Source organism: Contarinia nasturtii, unplaced genomic scaffold (assembly GCF_009176525.2).
Source record: "Contarinia nasturtii isolate CC-2019 unplaced genomic scaffold, AAFC_CNas_1.1 Cnas_scaffold_285, whole genome shotgun sequence".
Lineage (NCBI taxonomy): Eukaryota > Metazoa > Arthropoda > Insecta > Diptera > Cecidomyiidae > Contarinia > Contarinia nasturtii.
The window spans coordinates 3,025,698-3,045,719 of NW_022197640.1; the positions used below are offsets into that span (position 1 = coordinate 3,025,698).

The 20,022-nt window shown below is 32.5% G+C and overlaps 1 protein-coding gene across 2 annotated transcripts; it reads right to left on the reverse strand.

Annotated features, from left to right (window-relative positions):
* Positions 1-420: 420 nt before the first annotated feature.
* LOC116337844 (homeodomain-interacting protein kinase 2) lies at positions 421-19,931 on the reverse strand. Of its 2 annotated transcripts, XM_031762776.1 has the most exons (12): positions 19,087-19,931; positions 18,846-18,988; positions 16,200-16,429; positions 9,087-9,407; positions 8,718-8,818; positions 8,277-8,486; positions 7,138-8,151; positions 6,687-7,023; positions 5,928-6,578; positions 5,597-5,847; positions 5,313-5,502; positions 421-5,228 (listed from the first exon to the last, which is right to left on the reverse strand). In XM_031762776.1, the coding sequence occupies exons 2-12, from the start codon at positions 18,922-18,924 to the stop codon at positions 5,094-5,096; spliced, it is 3,519 nt and encodes a 1,172-aa protein (XP_031618636.1). In that variant the 5' UTR covers positions 18,925-18,988; positions 19,087-19,931; the 3' UTR covers positions 421-5,093. The 2 variants fall into 2 exon arrangements, with proteins under 2 accessions (XP_031618636.1, XP_031618635.1); XM_031762775.1 differs by having other exon boundaries at positions 18,846-19,931.
* Between the last annotated feature and the right edge of the window lie 91 nt (positions 19,932-20,022).

Sequence of the window (20,022 nt, forward strand, 5' to 3'; positions counted from 1 at the left end):
AAAAAGAAACAAAAATGTGGTAGTAGTAGAATAAAAAAAAAAAGTGTCTGTGTATTTGTTTTCGATTATTTACATAAATTTGAAAATTGTGTTGTCATAATAATTGTTTGTTTGTATTTTAAACTTTTTCATACGTATTTATAATATAAGTGTGTGTTTGTGTGTGTGTATGTGTTTTTTTCTTTTATTAAATCAATTTGTTTTCATATAATATAGATGTGTGCTTAAATAATATTTCATAAAAATGTCATCAGTGTTATGTAATATTGTGTAATTTTCACGTTTCATTTTCATTTGTTACTTTGTAAAACATGTTCATGTCACTCTTAAAATCTATCCACAAATTATTTTTTGTAAAACGATTTTGTCCGCCGACACACATCCTGTGCAATATGTATGTACACAGAAAGAGACTCGTTAATTTTTGTTTTGTTTTTTTTTTTTTTTTTCAATAATAGACTTGAATCGTGCATAGCGCGCTACTAAATTTGTGCTAGCACATTTCCTTTCTGACGCTGTATCGCATCCATTCATTCAGATAAATCTTATATGTTCATTTGTTGTTGTTGTTTTTTTATTAGTTTTTCTATTCTAGGTAATATTAGTTATAAAAATCACCATTATAATTCATATATAGTTTAATTTGTTATTGTTTGTTTTGTGTCTACATACTAAAGTACAATTTCAATTATAAACGTTGTTTTTTTTAAATGTTATTTTATTTTGTTAAATTTGTTGTTGTTGTATTGTTGATTTGTTTAAATTTAGAATTAATCGTATGAGCGAAAAATTGTCAACAAACACACGCATTATCGAAAGGAAACACGATTTATATAAAATGCGATCATACGTGTACAACCCTGGGTCACATCTACTCATTTATAATTTGTATGATTTATTTCTTAATTTTTTGTTGTTGTTGTTTTTATTTTTGTTTGGCCATATAGCTATAGCTTTGATTTTGATAAATTCTAAATTCAATGCATTTGAATCCAATGCAATGAATATATGGTGAGTAAAATTTGTATCACTTAAGTAAAGACCCACTAAATAATTGTCGCCAATTTATTATGTTAAAAAAAGCAATTATCCCCTTCTAATTTATTAAATAATAATGAACGAATAAAGTGTGAAAATTAATTTGTCTAATAAAAAAAAGATAATAAAGAAATAAAAAGTGTTTTTTTTTTGTTCAATAATGATTTCGTGCTACTTTTTTGAAGTTCCACTTAACTTCTATATCCTATGTAATTTCATGTAAGTGTTTCATTTCAACCGTTCTTTTTTGTTTCACATTTCGATAGAATCCATGCAAATTATTGTTTATTGTTGTTTTTTTTTTCTCTTTTTTCATAAGGCAAATATACAAAATAAAGTACATAAAACATATTAATTTATTATATATTCTGGTTGCTAATCTATTTGTCTGTATTATTCCGCAATAGTTTAGAATGTGCCTTGTGAGTGTAGGTGTTTGTATATATTTATGTATTCGTTTAACCAGAGATTGGAATCTTTTTTAGTTTTTTTTTTCGTCCATTAAGTGCGGATTATATTGTATAAACATAAAACATTAAAATAAATTCATACGATAATTGAATAAAAGAAGTAGAAGAAAATTCCCTACGTTTAAGCCAAGAACATGGAGCACGGTAGACATTGATTCATATAAATTCACGATTAAGAAGAACTAGAAATATAACATTTGTTGTTGTTGTATATTTTCTTTCATTTAATAAGAAAAAACAAACGGTCAAGTCAAATATATTACATATATATGACAAAGAATCAATTTGACTGAATATTTAGCTAGGATAGTTTTTTTTCTTCTTCATTTGTTGTGATTCACCCAAATTTTAATTGTTAAATTGCCATTAAAATATTTTTAAAAAAATCAAACAAAATGGGTTTTTTGATTTTGTAAAGGCTGATTTTGTATTACTATGACATGGAAGATGTATCCCATTTCATTTGTAATAATAGTTCATGAAAATCGTATCGTTGGCTTCGCAAGACGAAATTCATAATTGTATCGTTATTGCTGACACTCGTATTCTAATGTGCGGAAGCTATCAGAATTGGCCTGGCATGCATTGTAGCAAAGCTTCTACGATAACTAGAGCTCCGTTGCCAATCGAATTTTGGATGCGAATTTAAATTCAGCTATTTCCAAACTAATTATAAGTTGATTGCTATAATGGAATTGAATAACAAAAAAAACCATCTTACTAGCTACTATTCAGTCAGATTCATTCTCCGATATATATATAATACTTTAAAGACTCTCTCTCAATTTTTTTTGTTGAATTAATCTTTATATTGGATAAATATTAGTCAATTAGCAGTTCGTTTTTTTAAAAACCTAATATTCGATATATAGCTCAATACATGTATGGTGTATGTGTGTGTGTGTAGTCGCATAATAATTGTTGTTTAACGATTATTTTTCATATGTGATTCGTAAATCATTTCAATTGAGATTTTTAATTACAAAACGGCTATTGGGAATTGTATTGAAGGGGCAGCATTCATGAATTGTATAAACGACATTTTGTGTATGTGTTAATAATAACTTCTCATTCAAATACACCGAAATATGCTCTAACCATATGTAATTTTTTAAAAAGTTTTTTTTTCGTTTGTTTGTTGTTAAAAATCGTTAGACTTTCTAAACTATATAATATTTTTTTTTGTCTATAAAATCACACAAATTATCTTGTTTGTTTCTTTTGTATTTGAGTTTTAATAGTAGGCAGATTAAATTTTAAGTTTTTTCGCCATTTATGTATTTTGGCATTTTGTTATTTTGTCACTGATGTTAAATTACCGCTCCAATCGTTTCAGTATTATTAATTTTTTTTAGTTCAATCTAATTAAAAAAAAACCCTAATCTTTACTATATTTATACCAGAGACCTTTGTTTTTTTTTTGTTCCATCTCTTTCTTCTCAATACAACAAGCACACAAATATAGTTTTGGAATTGGGATGACTATGAAAAAGAAGGATTCCATCAAATGTAGGGAATATTTATTCATATTTTATAATTTTAATGGCTTCACAACATTTCGATTTACTTTGCATTTTTGTTCAATTTTTTTTTTTGCGAAATGCATTGAAATGTACAGAATTTAAGCGAATGACAACAAGAAAATGAAGCAATATTTTTTTGTTTATATGAACGATAAAATTGAAAGAAAACTATTCGTTCTTTGTATCGAATTGTCTAAACATCAAATTTTTCTGTATATTTTATGTTTGAAGAAAATCATTGAAATTTCTTGTTTTTTTCGTTAGATTTCGATTAGTATTTTAGTTGGTTTTTACCTCCGAAAAATCCCTCTTTTTGTGAAAGAAAGTAAGTAAAAAAAAAACACAGAGATGGAGAAAATTGATTAGAATGAATTTGACGCATAAGTAAATCCTACCATATTGTATAAATTGCGCTAGAGAACCGCATGAAGAAAGAGGAGAAGAAGGAGTAAATTAAAATTGATAAGAATACACATTCGTGAAGAATACACATCAATGGTAATATTATTTTCACTGTCAACTATTCCTATTATCTAGCTGCAGTATTTTGTTTTTAAAAAAATGTGTAATAATAACAAAGAAAAAAATACACAAATATATATATTATATATAATAATCGAGAACAAAAAAAAAGAAAGAAAAAAAAATCTAAAGAAAGTATCTAACCCTTCTGTTTAATGTCATTCATTTTTAGTAAGTTTTGATGTTGTGGTGTCAATTGATTTTGCTCACTTGATGGAAACAATGTTGGTTTTGGTAGAATGGTTTCATAAATTTTTGTAAAATGTGCAATACACACACCACCACTCAGGAAATACACAAAGAAAAGCATGGATGGGTGTGTATCAACTTATATTGAACGTGTTTGCAAATGCAACCAAACCAACAAATACACCACCTTTGTTTACATCAAAGCCAAAGCACAAATCGGTGTAACATTTTTATAGTTACATCGGTCATTGTTAGATACTTTACAGCCTTCACCACATATATTACAAACTTGAATATAATGTGTAGATTTATTGAATTAAATTGAAAAAATTGAATAGTTTGTTGTTTTTTTTTTTTCATTGATGATGATTTAACTACTATTTGTTTCTCACATATTTGGCAAATTATAAGCCCTTTGTATGCGTGCACATGGTAAGAATTTTACCATTTATTTCCATTGAATTTGATATATTTTCATGAAGATATCGAATGAAATGTTTCTTTTTTGATGGGCTAGCGGCTAGCCAGTTCACGTGCATTTTTGCCACTAAATTCACCCGATTTTGTTTGTTTTCGTAAATTCACAAGAAACATTAATTAATAATAATGCGAGATACACGTGAATTTCAATCTAAACGATTTTTTTTTATCTATTCTATCTATTTCACGGTATACATCCACTGACTAACGTATAAAATATAAGCATAACCATGTTTGATCTGATTTGTTTTTTTTTCTTCATTTCTGTGCTTTCGCTTTCTCTCATTTCGTTGTAAATGCACAACGTTTCTCTATCAACATACACACACTCACACACGTTTTTAATTATTAATTTGTTTCAGTTTCATCATCATTTTTGTTTTCATTTAATATAATAATTAAATCCTTTAAAATATTCTATGCATGTGTGCAAGTACATTTAAATTGAACTCTCTTTGTATTTTTTATTTAAATCGTTCTAATAATGTTGTTTTTGTTTTTCGTAAGTTCTTTGTAGTGTTTCAAAATTCTCTCATGCTAATAGTAAACAAATAAAATGATATTACTTCATATAACATTCGTCTCTGCTGTTTTTTTTTTTTTTTTTTTTTTGTTACTGATGTTGTTGTTTTCTCGATAAATCCCGAGAAATGATTTTAAATCGAGATTCCTCAACAAAGCGAGGAATGTTGTTAATCTTTGGATTCTTCTATTCCGATAGCTCGTGATTTTCGTGTAATTTAATGGAGTCGTTGTTTGTTATAGTCTCGTTTTTGTTTTAAAGCACATTTAAGATGGACACAATTTGGGATGTTTTAATTCATTTGTTGGGCATATTGTTCGTATGTCAAATGAATTGAGGTCTTGTGTTCTATTCCGCAAACCATAAATTAGCCGGTTGATAATGTCCATGCTTGGTTGGCACTTGAGGACTCAATGGACCGAATTGGCTATATTGGGCTGGAAACTGAATATGCGCTGGCAATGGATGATGTGCCGGTAAAACCTATACAAAACAAAAAATAAACATTTTAATCACTTAATGCCAAAGAAAATGGACGAGAATTGAGTAGACGAAATTGAAATTTACTTGACGACTTGATCCATTGTGAGCTGGTGGTGGTACGACACGATTGTAATTTTGATAAGGAGCTTGTGATACAAACACAGTTGGACGTCGATACACATCGCTTTGTGCATACGTGAAATCTTGTTGTAAGATTCCTGGTGAACCTCCAAGCGGCGTATTCGATTGATGTGTTTGACGATACATAGGCGCTCTAGAAATATAATTTTTGGTTTTGTTTTTTATCATAGGATTGTGAGTCAGTACTCGCATAAAATGTAATGATTGATTTGTTTTTTCAAACTTACTTGCAACCTATTTGCGGTGGGGCAACTTGTTGTGAATACGATGGAACTGATTCACGTTTATGATTATGATTGTTATGGGCTGGTGGTGCCCATGATGAACGTTTTTCAACGACCACTTGTGGATAGTCATTGATTTCGCCGTATTTTGACATATCGTTACTATACTGAAGTTCAGTTGGTTCTTGTTTCGGCAACAATTGATTTGACGACGAAGATGCAGCCGTTGACTGGGCAGCACGCGATGATGATGGCTGGAAATGGTAAGTTATACAGTTGATTTAATTGTAATTGTAAATGTGCTAAATATTCAATTTGATTTTTCAAAAATTACCTGTTGTTGCTGCTGCTGTTGTTGTTGTTGCTGTTGCTGCTGCTGCTGTTGTTGTTGTTGCTGCTGCTGCTGAATTTGTTGGCTACTATGTGCTTTTTCATTGCATTGTGTCGTAGCCAGAGTACAATGTCGTTGTAGGAAATTACGTTTCGGCACCAAATGTTTGGAATCGGACGAATTTTGTTTGGGCGTACAATGACGATCTTCATTGTCACTATCACCAACACTCACACACGAAATGACATTTTTCCGTTGTCGATTTCCATTGTTATTGGCATTATTATTCGAATTGTAATTGTTGACATTGTTGCTCGTATGATGTGTTTGAGCATCATGCGATTGGGTTGCATTGTTTGCATTTGCACCACCATATGTTGATGGTTGACATTGCCATCTCATGTTATTCGCATTCGATTGACATGATGACGATGAGGACGAATTTTGGTTTCGTTGATTGTTCGTCGCTTTGGACGCATGCTTGATTTCCGGTAGTTCGTCTTCACTATCGGAAATCGTTATCACGGCGGTGGGAGATGGGGTATCGTGGATTGTAATTGTTTGTTGTTGCTGCTGCTGTTGTTGTTGTTGTTGTTGTTGCTGCTGCTGCTGCTGTTGTTGTGGTTGCTGCTGTTGATGGTGTTGTGTTTGATGCTGGAAAATAAACAAAAATGGATGTGATTAAATTTGATAAAGATGTGAGAGTGTATTTGATTAAAATCGATTGAAATGTGAAGTAGATGGTGATGCGATTCAACTTACAACTTGTTGCTGCTTCAAACTGTTGTGGCTACTCGAATGGCTGAGTGGCATCGAGTTATTGTTTGTATTCGAGTACGAGGTATGTGGTTGCGTAATTAGCTGACTACTCGACGTATTTTGATGGTGTTGCAATTGATGGCCATGATTGTTCATGCTGTTTGCATTATTGTTGTTATTGCCACTGTTTGTATAATAATTTATGTGATTGGAGCTCGGGTGATATTGTGGCGATACATGCGCACGATTGTATCGTTGTTGATGCGGTGGGGAATTTTCCTTGACTCGTTTCTTAACTGGTGATAGCTGATTTGTTTCTTTCTTATCGTGACGCGGTACACTGCAATTGACGCAAATTGAATGGTGATATGAGTTAGACATAGACTTTATTTAGCTTATTACGAAATCTAAAGAAAACAAGATATAGCAGAAATAGAAAAAAAATGACACTAACGGTAAATGATGTACTGGCGATTCTTTCTTGAGTTCGTGCCGTGGCAAATTCAAGTGATGCTTCGGATAAATTTCTTCCATATTAAGAAATGGTGCTGAGTCAACGATCAAAGAATGTGAAGCAGCTTGTTGTGACCATGACGGTACCAACACTTGTCGTCCACCTTGTGGCCATGCCACAGTATTTGTTTGTACACGATTTGTAAGCAACATACGTTGCGCTGATGTTGGTTCCACCATTGAAACAGGCACCGGAACATATTGCTGTGGAGGCACCTGAAGTGGGGCTGTACCACCAACTACAACATGCTTTGTCGGACTTGGCATCGTCTGATATCCCGGCTGACACAGTATGCTTGACATCAATTGATGCGGGAATTCGTTACGAGTATTCGTATATTGACGGCCAACATTTCGGCCACCATAGATTTGATAGAGATTATCAGCATAGGTAGCGGTCGGTCGGTCCCGAACCAATCGTTGAACTTGATTCGATAGTTGATTGTTTATCGTGAATGTCATATTTTCGGTGGTGTTTGGTACAAAGTTTGATACCAATGCTGAACTTGGTTGTACGGTATGGAAATCGGCACGCCGACACACTTCCATCATTTGTACAGATGCCTTGACATTATTGCAATGCGCATAATCAACCAAATGTGTTAATGTGGTAAAAGCATGATTTAATGCTTCAGCCGGTGTGATGCGACGCTCTTGATCAATAGTTAACATACGTTTTAGCAAATCAATAAATTCGCGACGATCCGTTTTTTCGGCAAGTAATTGTCCTTCCAGATCGGTTGGTACATTCACTTGACCAATGTCATCTAAACAATTGAAAATATATTTGCGAGCTTCTTTGCTTTTTGTATTTGTTTCGGCTTCATGTTCTTCGGGTGTTTTTAAGCGCCAAAATGGATACGTTGAATCGACATCACGATAAAAGAATTTTGCCGTTTTACTAGCACTATTCAACATATTCTCCGTTGGTAAACCCTGCGTTTGCGATATGTATCTATGTAGAAATGAAAAATGAAACTCTTAGTTTGATGACATATGAAAGCACTCTTGAAATTAAACAGTGTAGGTGCAACTCGCGTATAATTTTCAATTTTAATCTATCAAGTGGTCAGTGCTTACCTGATTTGATCGTATTCAGACGATCCAGGATACAACGGCCAACCGAGAAACAATTCAGCCACAACACACCCCAGTGACCACATATCAATTGCTTCACAGAACGGCAAGCCCAAAATAATTTCTGGTGCACGATAGTAACGCGATTGCAAATACGTATTGCATACGGTTTTGCTAACATGCGATGCACTTCCAAAGTCGATAACTTTTACCCTGAAAATAGAAAATGCCAAAATTTATAAATAGATTACGACGGGTGTGACCATTTCTTTTGCCATTTTCTCCATCATTTTTCATTTTGTTTTCATTTTTGTGCAGCCATAACTGGTTCGTTTGGCTAATGGTATACATTTATCAGTGGTTTACTTCCAATTAATGAATTTATTGGTTAGCGGCCTGTGGAAATGTGTATAAATATCAATATGAATGTTAGTGTTAACGTACCTGTACGGTTGTCTTGCTGGATCAACCAACATGATGTTTTCAGGTTTTAAGTCGGCATGGATTAGTCCAAGTTGCTTTAATTTTAACAAAGCAGTTAAAACCTGCCACGACGATAATCGCATAAAAGAAACCGAAGAGAAAAAGAAAATGAATGAGAATAAAAAAAAAAATTGGATAAAAAACGGTATTGAAAAATAAGATAAAGCGATTAAGACTTTAGTAGTTTGTCGGCGCCAGCAAACGACTTTTTCCACAATTTTATTTTATGCTTTATTTCTATCACAAACATAAACTCAAACTTAATAAACTGTGCAAAATTATTGTTATTAAATTAATGAATGAACGGTTGGATGGATGACATCATCTTACCTGCTGTAAAATTGGTCGAATGAATTTCAGCGGCAGTGGTGAAAATTTGTTCTGTTTGAGAAAATCGTATAAATTCTGTTCAAGCATTTCGAATACCAAACACGTATGGTTTTTATGCTGGAAGCATTCGAATGCACGAACAAAATTAAATTCGTCGGCATTTTCTTGGCTGAGACGTGATAGGATGGATACTTCAATTTGGCCTTGTCGAGCGTATGATGGATGATTTTTCAGGATTTTTATAGCAACGATGTCATTGGTTCCACGTTTCCAGCATTTCACCACTTGACCAAATGTGCCACGGCCCAAGAACTCCAGCACCTACACAAAATGAAAAACAAAAACGAATTAGAACAGAACAAGCAATGTACAAAAGTGAATCCATATATTGAACAAAGTTGAAATAAAATAACAGAAATCAAATTGATCAATCTAGTTTGCATATTCAATCAATTTGGTTCGTTTTGACGTTCATTCTGAATAGCTAATAAACTAATTAAATATTCTCGATATTTCTTCATAGGAACGCTTCATGAATAGAAACCATGCAAAAATGGGAAGCCTTCGATTGTTTGTAAACAAAAATCGTATCGAACGCAAACGAAACAAAAAAATAATAATAATCTTAATTTACATCCGGCACGGGATAAACGGCCAACGAGATTGTAAGAATTTTCTCTTATTTTCAATTTCAATCGGAATTCATGGAACTGCTATAATTTCCATTTTCATTTCTTACGATTCCGATAAACAATCGTGTTCAATTTGCAATAGAGAGTTATAAATAGTATATTGAAACAAAACAAAACAAAATTTATTTTATTAAATTGAAAAGCCAACATTCTTCTTCGTATTTCAGTCAATCACAATTTAATATTTGCAATTAAATTAAAGACAGGCGCCATTTTTTTTTTTTGACTCGCTTCGCAGCGCAACAACGATGCTTTTGTTTGTATTTTTGGTGAAAAACTTTCACTTTAACTTGTTGGCGCGCATCTTTGCATTTTGTTTTCGATGTGCATAGCATTGTGCATTGGATTGCAAAAATATCCTCACTGAATACAGATGTAAGCAACAATTTATAGCGTTGAAAAGATGTGCGACACTCTTTGAAATGAGCAATTTATAAAGAATGTCGATTCTTTTTTTCCAGCAGTTCAGTTGGGTGTAACCATTAAAATACGTGCATTACCCGAAGGGTAAAAAAACTGCATACGATTACCACACCATCATCATTATAATCTCTAGAATTTTTCTAAAGACTTATTTTAAACAATATACAGTTCATGCATCGCAAATTATGTGTGGTCAAACTTCCTAAAATTCGAATAAATAGTTTTTTTCTTGTTTCTATCACTAGAGCGTTTGTGTGTGATGCTTTGAAATAAAACAAAATGCACAAACTATAATTTTGTATATTGCTAAAGTGATAGTGAATGGGAGTATGACTATCCGTTGTTTTCTACGTTCAAACACCTTATGGCCAGATGTGCATGTTTAAATGGCCATTGAAACATATCAAAAACTCAGGAAACTTTTGTAAAATTCATGTGAATCATAATTAGGGCCTTTTTCATATCGAAGTTTTCATCTTAATGAAGCCATTTATCCGCATTTACTTAAAAGCGGGTTGAATGCAGTTTCAAATTGGGTTGATAACGGGATGGGGAAAGAGAAAGAGCAACAGCAAAAATAAAACAAATTTAATTGCATTTTTGTGATATGGAAAGGATTGTTGCAAAATAGTTTAGATGCTTGAATTTATTTATGAAATGTTAATGGACAATGCTGATTAAAATTCCGAGAGTTTGCTCTTCCCCGTTGGCTTTTTTTCGATGTTAAACTGCTGTTTGCAGTGAAAATATCGTGCTTCAGAGTCAAGAATTTTCATAAATGAAATCGTATTATAAATAACGCTGTGTCCTTTTATGGTTGTGGCCATTATTGATATGCAATATAATTTCCAGTGGGAAGAAAATGCGTTTTTATTGCTCATGAAAAAATATGTGTATATTTTCACGTCGTTTGTTCTTATTTTGTGTGATTTACGCTGCGAAAAACGAAATTGCTGAATGACGTAGTACATTCTTTTCGTGAAACCCAGACGTACAATAGATTTTAATAAAACTTGAAAAAACTAAAGTAAAATCAAACAGATACCACATAGAACTGCGTACTCGTTTCATCGTCGTGAGTTTTTCGGTCGATAGAATTTCGTACATTCAATGCACAACGGAATAATACTTGTATTTTTGTGAGATTTAAAGTATTTCTTTTGATGATACAGTTAATCAAGTCAAACAAACATTTTTATTATGATATAAAATGCGCACAAACATTACAACGTTTTCCATTTAACGACAATCGATTCGTTTGAAAACGTGTGAACTATCTAATTCGTTGACTTTGTTGATGATGTGCTCAAGAATGAATATAAGTAATTTGTATAGAATTGATAATAGATCGATCGAGAAGAGGGCATGCGCTAGAGAGAGATAGATACACACATACACATAGGAGCGAGAAAGGGGAACGAGACAGAAATAGAATAAATGCGTGCCTTCATAGTTAGATTTGTATTGGCAGCATTTAAAAACAATGCTTGTACTTGTTGAACATTGGTCCCGTCTCATTTTTCTTTCGAATATTATTCATCGTCGTCATCATTTTTATATTTATTCTCTCTGTGAATGAGAAGAAAAAAAGACGTCCGAAAATGTGATCTTTCTCTCAGCACTTCGTCAAAGTGACTGGTATACAATTTCGAGTAATGTGATCAATACTGTTGCTGTCATCACTTGTTAATTAATGAATGCTTCGAGCGAGAAAAAAACATGCTGATTCAATGCTGCCACAGTTTCTTAATCAATTAATTGAGTTGAAATTCTTTCCACTCACGAACTTAGTTTTATTCTATAGAATTTATTTTCATTTAAAAACCAAATGACATCGACATTCGTCACATAAATCCATCTAAGTTGATCAGCTGAAGGACAAAAAGTCATACAAAATCAATTTTTGAATATATGTACTCCATATATAAACTATAGATCGTTTTTTTTTCAACATTGAAAGAAAAATAAAATAATAATAAAAATACAAGAGAATGAGCAATATAAATAATACGCAAAGAAGCCGCATAATTTCCTGTGCAATACGTTATGAAAAAAATCAAACATGTGTCATTTATCAAAAGAAAGAAAAAACGAAGATAGAATGACTGGAAACGCATACACAGCATAATCAATAATAATCGCAATACATATATGGCGATTCACCCATTAAAAAAAGGCGACGAATCGAATTGAATAGCATGGAATCAAATTCGGTCTAAAAACTGTTCAGAGTTGCCATACGAATTTCTAGTCTCAAAATGTCAAAATGGAACCACAGCCAAACAAACAAAAATTATCTGATCGATTCGCCCAAAGCAGTTAACACTTCTAAACCCAGTTTGTCCATCACAATGTGAAAAACAGAATGACCGTGTTTTTCTTGTTTCATTTGCTTACTGTCTTTCGAGTTGTCTCTTCACTCTTGTTCTTCACTGCTTCAATTCATGAGTTTGATACAAAGCAAAACAAACTTATAATTAATATCTACACACAGAGAAAACTGAATGCCAAAAATATACAAAAAGAAATGGATGGGTTTTTTTCAGAAAATTTTACGTTTGTAATTAAAGAATAATTGTTTTTTGTGTTTTGTATTCGATGCTCCACTTATGTGCGTTGATTTACAACAAAATACATTGTATCAGCACAATGTGGCACAACAATTGCAATTTACGCAATAATAAAACCGACTTGGGTGCGTTTATTTTTCTTAAAATTCGCCTCACTCAATGACAACGTATTGAATACGGAGACTTTCATTTAATTGATAATATTTCCATGGCGTCATTTGTTTCCCAAAAACAAAATGTGAGTGATGTCTCGGTTTTGCTTAAAACAATCAACAACAAGAAGATAAGACAAAACCAAAATGACATTATTACAAACGAGACAGACGATTTATGTGGAAAAATATAATGTAGCCAGCTTTATTTTTCATTCAGACACATTTCAGTGCCAATAAACATATATTCTCGACAACATTCGAATGACAATTGAACGTTATGAAAAGCAAACAGTTTTGAAGTGCACTCAAAATGTATTTTTATTTTTCTGTCGTACATTGTATGTTTTATTGATTTTAATGGAGAAAGTTTGCTCCACTATAAATCTATTATTTCTTCTAGTTTTACCAAATCGCATGTGGGGGTTTTCCTATCATATGCGCAAAATTAATTCGTATTTTTCGCGAAACCTATTTAATTTCATTTGATTTGAATGCAAAATTTAATTGCATGGAAATTAATTTGTTCCAGTCATTTCAGCGCAAATCGTTAAAATCATATCTTGTGGTGTAAATTACTTACATTCACTCTTATGCTTCAATTTACTTAAGATACGCGTAAGCGCAGAAATTGCAAACCAACAATAAGAAAGGAACAAATCCATTGTCAAAACATATTAAGTGCATCTGCTGTCCACATTTAAAAACGAAACATGTCTGTTTTCATATTGATTTTCAAAATATTTTTCATCACAAATATAAATATGTATCGTTGAGTGTTTTTTTCTGTTGTTGCTATTGGTTCAGTGTTTGCATGTGTGTATACATGGCATCCCAAATATCTTGAATTGCGATTTTCGAAATTTTATCGCAACGCATTTTGAATAAAAATATCTTATTTTTTCTTTGCGCAATGAAAAATGCGAAACAGAAAGAAATGTACGAAGGCATGCCTTCATCGCTCAAACGTCAGTAAAATAAATGCATCGTAGCCGAAATACGCGCAAAATTTCGATGAGTGAGCAAAGAAAAATAATGAACAAATAACAGAAAAAAAAAAACGATATTTTGCATCAGAGAGCAGCGACAGCGAGAAAGAAGTCGAAGAGAACAAAAAAAAAAAGAAAGAAAAAAAACGGTTTGTACACACATCGCCGAAAAAACGCAAAATAAAAATGTCAAGCTGGCGACAAAAGAAAATGCTGCACCAACAACAACAGCTACATTTACGCGCGATAAAAAAGTAGATGAAGAAATGAAAGAATAAGAAAAAAAGTAAACAAAATCGATAAAACGCAAGCGATATGCATATGCTTTGGCTATGTAACATTGAAGCAATTGCATTTATTTCAACAAGCACAGTGTCACTAAGAAAATCGGTATGGTTCGTATGTGTGTGTTGGCGAGAGAGTTTTTGATGGGTTTTTATCTGGTTGGTTGGTTGGTCGGTCGGTCGTTTTTTATTGCTCTTCGTCTTTAATGTTCATTTTCAAAGAAAAAATTGCTTGTTGATTTCTCTCTCTCTCTCTCTCTCTCTCTTTCTTTATCTCACTTTCCCATTGTTATTGTTCGCGCTCGGTACACAAATCTTTTGCTAACTGCCAGCAACTCTTGTCAAAGATAAAAAAAAACATAATATGCAGAGAAAATCGTATATATCAAAGCGAACGGTTTGTTCAATGACATTAATGACTCTTCCTCTCTCTCTTTCCCTTTCGATGATACCACCAATGTTTAGCAATTGTCCCGAATTGTGGTTGAGTTAAAATTCAAATAGTATCAAGCCAGCGAACATATTAAATTTAACTCAATATACTTATTTATGATTCAAACGAAATGTTACAGTTATATTTACAGCAAATGAAATTTGGTTTGACTGAAATCCCTTCTCACAATAGCTCTCTATTGAGTATCGATATATTTTGCATGCTTATTTATTGCAGGTGGTTAAAAATATACATATATATATATTTATATATATTGGTTTTGTCAGTTGAGGTCAATCGATTAAGCACAGAAATGTCACACAAGAGACACACAAATTATGTGTGTATATGTTTGTGCTACCGCTGAAACTTCTATCATTTTAATTTATGAAATGCACCCAGTTCAGTCACATAAAAGCTAATGTGAAACTAGGTAATTAAATTTGCGCTGATTCGCATCGAAATTCTTATGTATGCTACATATATTGAAAACAATAATAATGACTAAAGTGATTTAGTTCGAGTTCATTTACTTCTTTTTGTTTTTTTTTGTGTGTTGAGGCTGCACAAGCTTATGAGCATCATCGGTGTAATTATCGTTAATCGCTTCATATATACAGCAACGCTTGGATCTTGACTTGATCACCGGCTTCTGTTGAAATCAAAGTCTGCGCGAGAACAGTGAGCAATGCCAACACTCTCAGCTTCCATCAGCAATTGCATTTTAATTGCAGCGGGAAACGCACGCAAAAATCAAGAAGTTCATACGCAGACCTTATTCACTTGTGCTCGATGTGTATGTGCTCGGAATGCAGATGATTGATGAAGTGCATATGCTGTTCACTTAATAATATTAACACACGCTCTTTTCTTTTACCGCATAGATTCAGGTTAATGAAAGAAAATTCTTTATATTATGTAATCAAAAATGCCAAGATAGAAGAGAAAGAGGAAAATAGAGAAATCACATTTTGTCATGTCGTTTCGTTCATCTTCATAACAAAATTATTATTTTGCCGTCGAGATTTGACGGGTGTGTCGGTGATCCACAGTAGTCATTTGCAGCACGTCTATTTCTCAAAGGCTAGCTAAATGGATTGTGTGAATAAAACGAAAACTAGCATTTTAGCGATTAAACGCAATGCATGCATCCCACTCGTTTTCACTCTTTGTTTCGTTTGGCTTTGTCTTTCCATTTCTTGTGGCTGAGTATAACCAGCCGAAACCGAAAATGGTCGGCGTGCATAAATGATTTTTTTTTTGTTCCACGGTGTATGTGTGAGCCGGAAAGTTTTGCATTCGAATGAGCATAGTAGAATATAAGCAAAAGATGACACTAAAGATAATTTATCGTAACGGTACATCGGAAAAGTCTTGTCACATTGCAAACAAATATTTTTTTTTTTTTTTATGGAATTTTACATAAAATATAATAATTTTGCTGATCAAACAGTAAAGTTGTCATAAATTTAATTAGAACTTGCTCGAAACGTTTGTTGAATTTTATGCCGACAAAAAATTGTTCGTTTTCAGCGAAAAATTTTCAATTAAAATGAATAATAAAACTTACCTCATATTCGGCTGATAATGAGTACAAGACTTCGTGCTGTACGAGTTGGTAGTCGCCGTCAGCACCGCTGCTGGCTCGTTTACTAGGGGCTTGCGTATTCGCATGGCTCCCTGACGTAGCTACTTTAGTATGTGCCGTTTTGTTGCTGTTTGATGGACCAATTACTGGTCCTCCTGATGATATTGCAATTGTGTTACTGCTGTCGACACAACCACATCCACACTCACCACCTGCCGACAGAAAATAGAAAGCAAGAGAAGAAAAAAAAAACATTAGAATAAGCAAACAAATCGAATAAACCGTATTATAAATAACGAAATGCCATTTAGGCTGGCCTGTAAAATGAATAGTTGAAATCCACCGCATCAACAGACAACAACAAAATGTTCACTAGCAACGTGTATTGTTGTCATATTAGAGTATAACGAATAATTTAGTTTGTGACAATAATAACAATAAATAAATGCAGACGGAGTATATGGGACCAGAAATAAAAAGAGAGCAATAAAAACAAACATTTTTACTTGGTAGACAACAATGGCAATAGCAACGGCAACGGCAACGACTGAAACAAACTGGCGGTTGAAGAACAACAACTAAAAACACATTCACATTTCTCCGAATGTTTGCATAAACCATTTTGTTAATTAGAATAAATGTTACAAATTCGAACAGTGCAATGAAAATAGAAGATAACCATTTTACACGAAACGGAATATCAAATGAGTTGAATTCGGTGAATATAATAATATGAACAAAGAACCAAAAAAAAAGCAACAACGCACACACAATATTTTGAGGCAATGACAGAAAAAATAGGGAGCCCCCAACCATAAACTGCATTATGCAGGTATTGTGCATGTGTGTGTGTGTGCAAACGACCATTATTTGTTAGTGGTTCTTTTCATGTTTGTCATAAAAGCATGACTTCTCATTCGGAAAACCAACAGATAAAAATTAATGAAATTTATACAGTATTGTTAATTTTTTTGTTTATTTGTTTGTTTCATGTGCGTTTGTATGCGATTTATTCCGCGTGCGTCAAATGAAACTATATATATGGGCGATAATCGTACATTTGTAAGCAAATTTATTTGGTTCGTCTAGATAGAATTCGTACATATTTTCGGAAGTAGTAGTTAGGCAACGAATCAAGGTTATAGATTTAATGCAGGAGAGAGAGAAACATTGATCGGTGAAAAATAAACCAATTAAAAGCGCAATAATAAAATCGGGGGGAAATCAAATTTTCACACTGGAAAAAGACTACGGTAATTAATTTTGGTTATCATTATTTTGTTATGTTATTTTGATTTGAGCATTGCTTGTGTGTTATCGCGCTTGTCTGCGACAAAAATATGTCGAAATGATACAATTGCATTTGTAATAAAGACAAAACCAATTTATTTAGATTTTGTTCTTCATTCAGAGCTCGAGAATAATAATACTTTTGAAATGGAATATTAATTTGTACTCAATTCATAGTTGGTATTTTTTTCTCTGCTTCCATCCGGTGATGACGGCCAAGTAAACCATGCATATCGCTCACATTCTTTCCACATTTTTTTTCTATTACTTCTGTTTTCGGCGATGAATTATTCCAGAAATAGATTCAAAGTCTAGTATTAAGCCGTTTTGAAATGCTGTTGAAATCCGAGTGACTTTTCAATGATTTTTCAATTCGATGTAAATACACACGTTACACATTTGCAAAACGTAACGAATTCACTGTGCTCAATTGAAAAATGGCAGAAGGGAGAATAGCGAATCCGATTTAATCTGAATGAATCACACACGTATGGCATGAGAAATGATATGAAAAGTCAAGATTCACGGTTCACATCGTAATATTGTATTATTCGACAATTGACAACCAAACATTTTCTATGGTATAACTATAAATCAAATCAAAATTCATTGACGGAGTCTGACGTATGTTGAAAATGTTGGCTTGATTTCATTTGCGTTAATCAATCTTGGCAAAATCAATTCCATACAGCAAACCGGAAAAGATTGTTTTTATTTTTTTTATTTTTTTTTTTGTTCACATTGTACGTTCGAATCGCGTCAATTTACATTCGAAATATTGGAAAAATTTCTTTGAAAATTTTGTGCAATGAATAATTTTCAATTTCAGTTTTTTTTCTCTTGTACTTTATGTTACTTCACCTAGATTTGCAAACAATGCTTATTTTGTACGCATCACGTGTTCAGCGCACATCCTCAACAATTCCAATTGTCTAATCATAAATTTACTCATTTAAATTGTATTCGTTTACAGTATCGGAAGTTAAACGAGGGGAGAGAAGAAAGAAAAGTACAACAAAAGTTGGAACATTTTCTGAACTTTTTATAATGTTTTTTATTAACACAACATCATTTTACATCGACTGCTTCTATGCTTATATCGACACAATCTCAGCTTTGCTACCATTCCGATATTGCATTTAACTGGATCATATTTTCTATTTGATTGTGTGTTAAATTATTCGCATTTTTTGCTTCTCTAATCAAGTGCCAATGGATTTTTGTTGTTGTTCACAAATGAAATCATTCGAAATATATCGAAAGGTGTCGTAAGTAAAACGAGTTGATTGGATCAAATCAAATCTATGTTTTAGATTTTATAAATGACGGTACACATACCTGATTCACGCTTTCGCTTCGATGCAATTCTCGGTTGTTGTTGTTGTTGCTGCTGCTGCTGCGATTGCTGCTGTAACATCACTAAGGTCACAGAACGTATTCTCAATGCAATGGTTTTTTTTTTGGATTCGTATTAAAATCTTCTACGAATGAATTTCACGAAAATAATATTGAACGAAAAAAAAAATAGATAGAGAGAAGAGAGCGTATATATTTTATGCTGTATATATATGCTTATTACTTATAAAATCGACTCTTATAGCGACTTAAAAAGTCGGTGAACGAACGAATCGAAATTCGAACATTTATATTTTACGCGCTCAGTTTACACTTGACATTTTGCCACTTTTAATTTTATTCTTCGTTTAATATGTGTATGTTTTTCACGTTTAACTTTGTTCAGGTTTTCAACAAAAGTTTGAAAAATTTGTTCAGGTAAAAGTATTGTTCCAGATATTGTTGAGAAATCATTCCAATTTACAGCATCGATCACTAACACCGATATGGATAGGTATGGTTATTTGTAACCAACTCATTCGTTTCTAAATTGACGGAAATTCAAAACGAAATAAATCTCACGAAATTAATTACTCGCTGACAAAGTTGTTTTTTTTTTTAAGTAGATGTTTTTCTTCTTCTCTTCTGTCGAATTTGGTTTTTTAATCGGGCGTAAATGATGGAAAAATGCATTTTTCCACAACAATATTCATAACAAATTTGTTGAAATCCAATCAATCGACTCCATTCTCTTTTGTAATTTATTTATTTCATTTTTCGAATCATTGTGTGAATTTTAATTACACGACGTCGAAAAGCACAATGTAAAAATGGCTACCATTGCAAACAAAACAAACTGGTTACACTGCACATACACTTCATAAATACGATGAATTCTTTCGTCTCGATTTCATTATTCAATTTTTGTCATAATACGTTGAATTTTACAAAAATTTATACAAAAAAAATTTAATTTAAACTCAATTCGATTTGAATATCCATTTAATTGTATGTCCAATGATGAAATTATATGTATTTGAAATTGAAAATGACACGATCAACCTTTTCACCACTCACAATACTTCAACGCACTGAAACCTTTTCTCCGTCGATTTATTTTGCTTTGCCCGTGCCGTAGTAGTCTTGTTATTAACAGTGGATGACATGAAATATTTTGCGT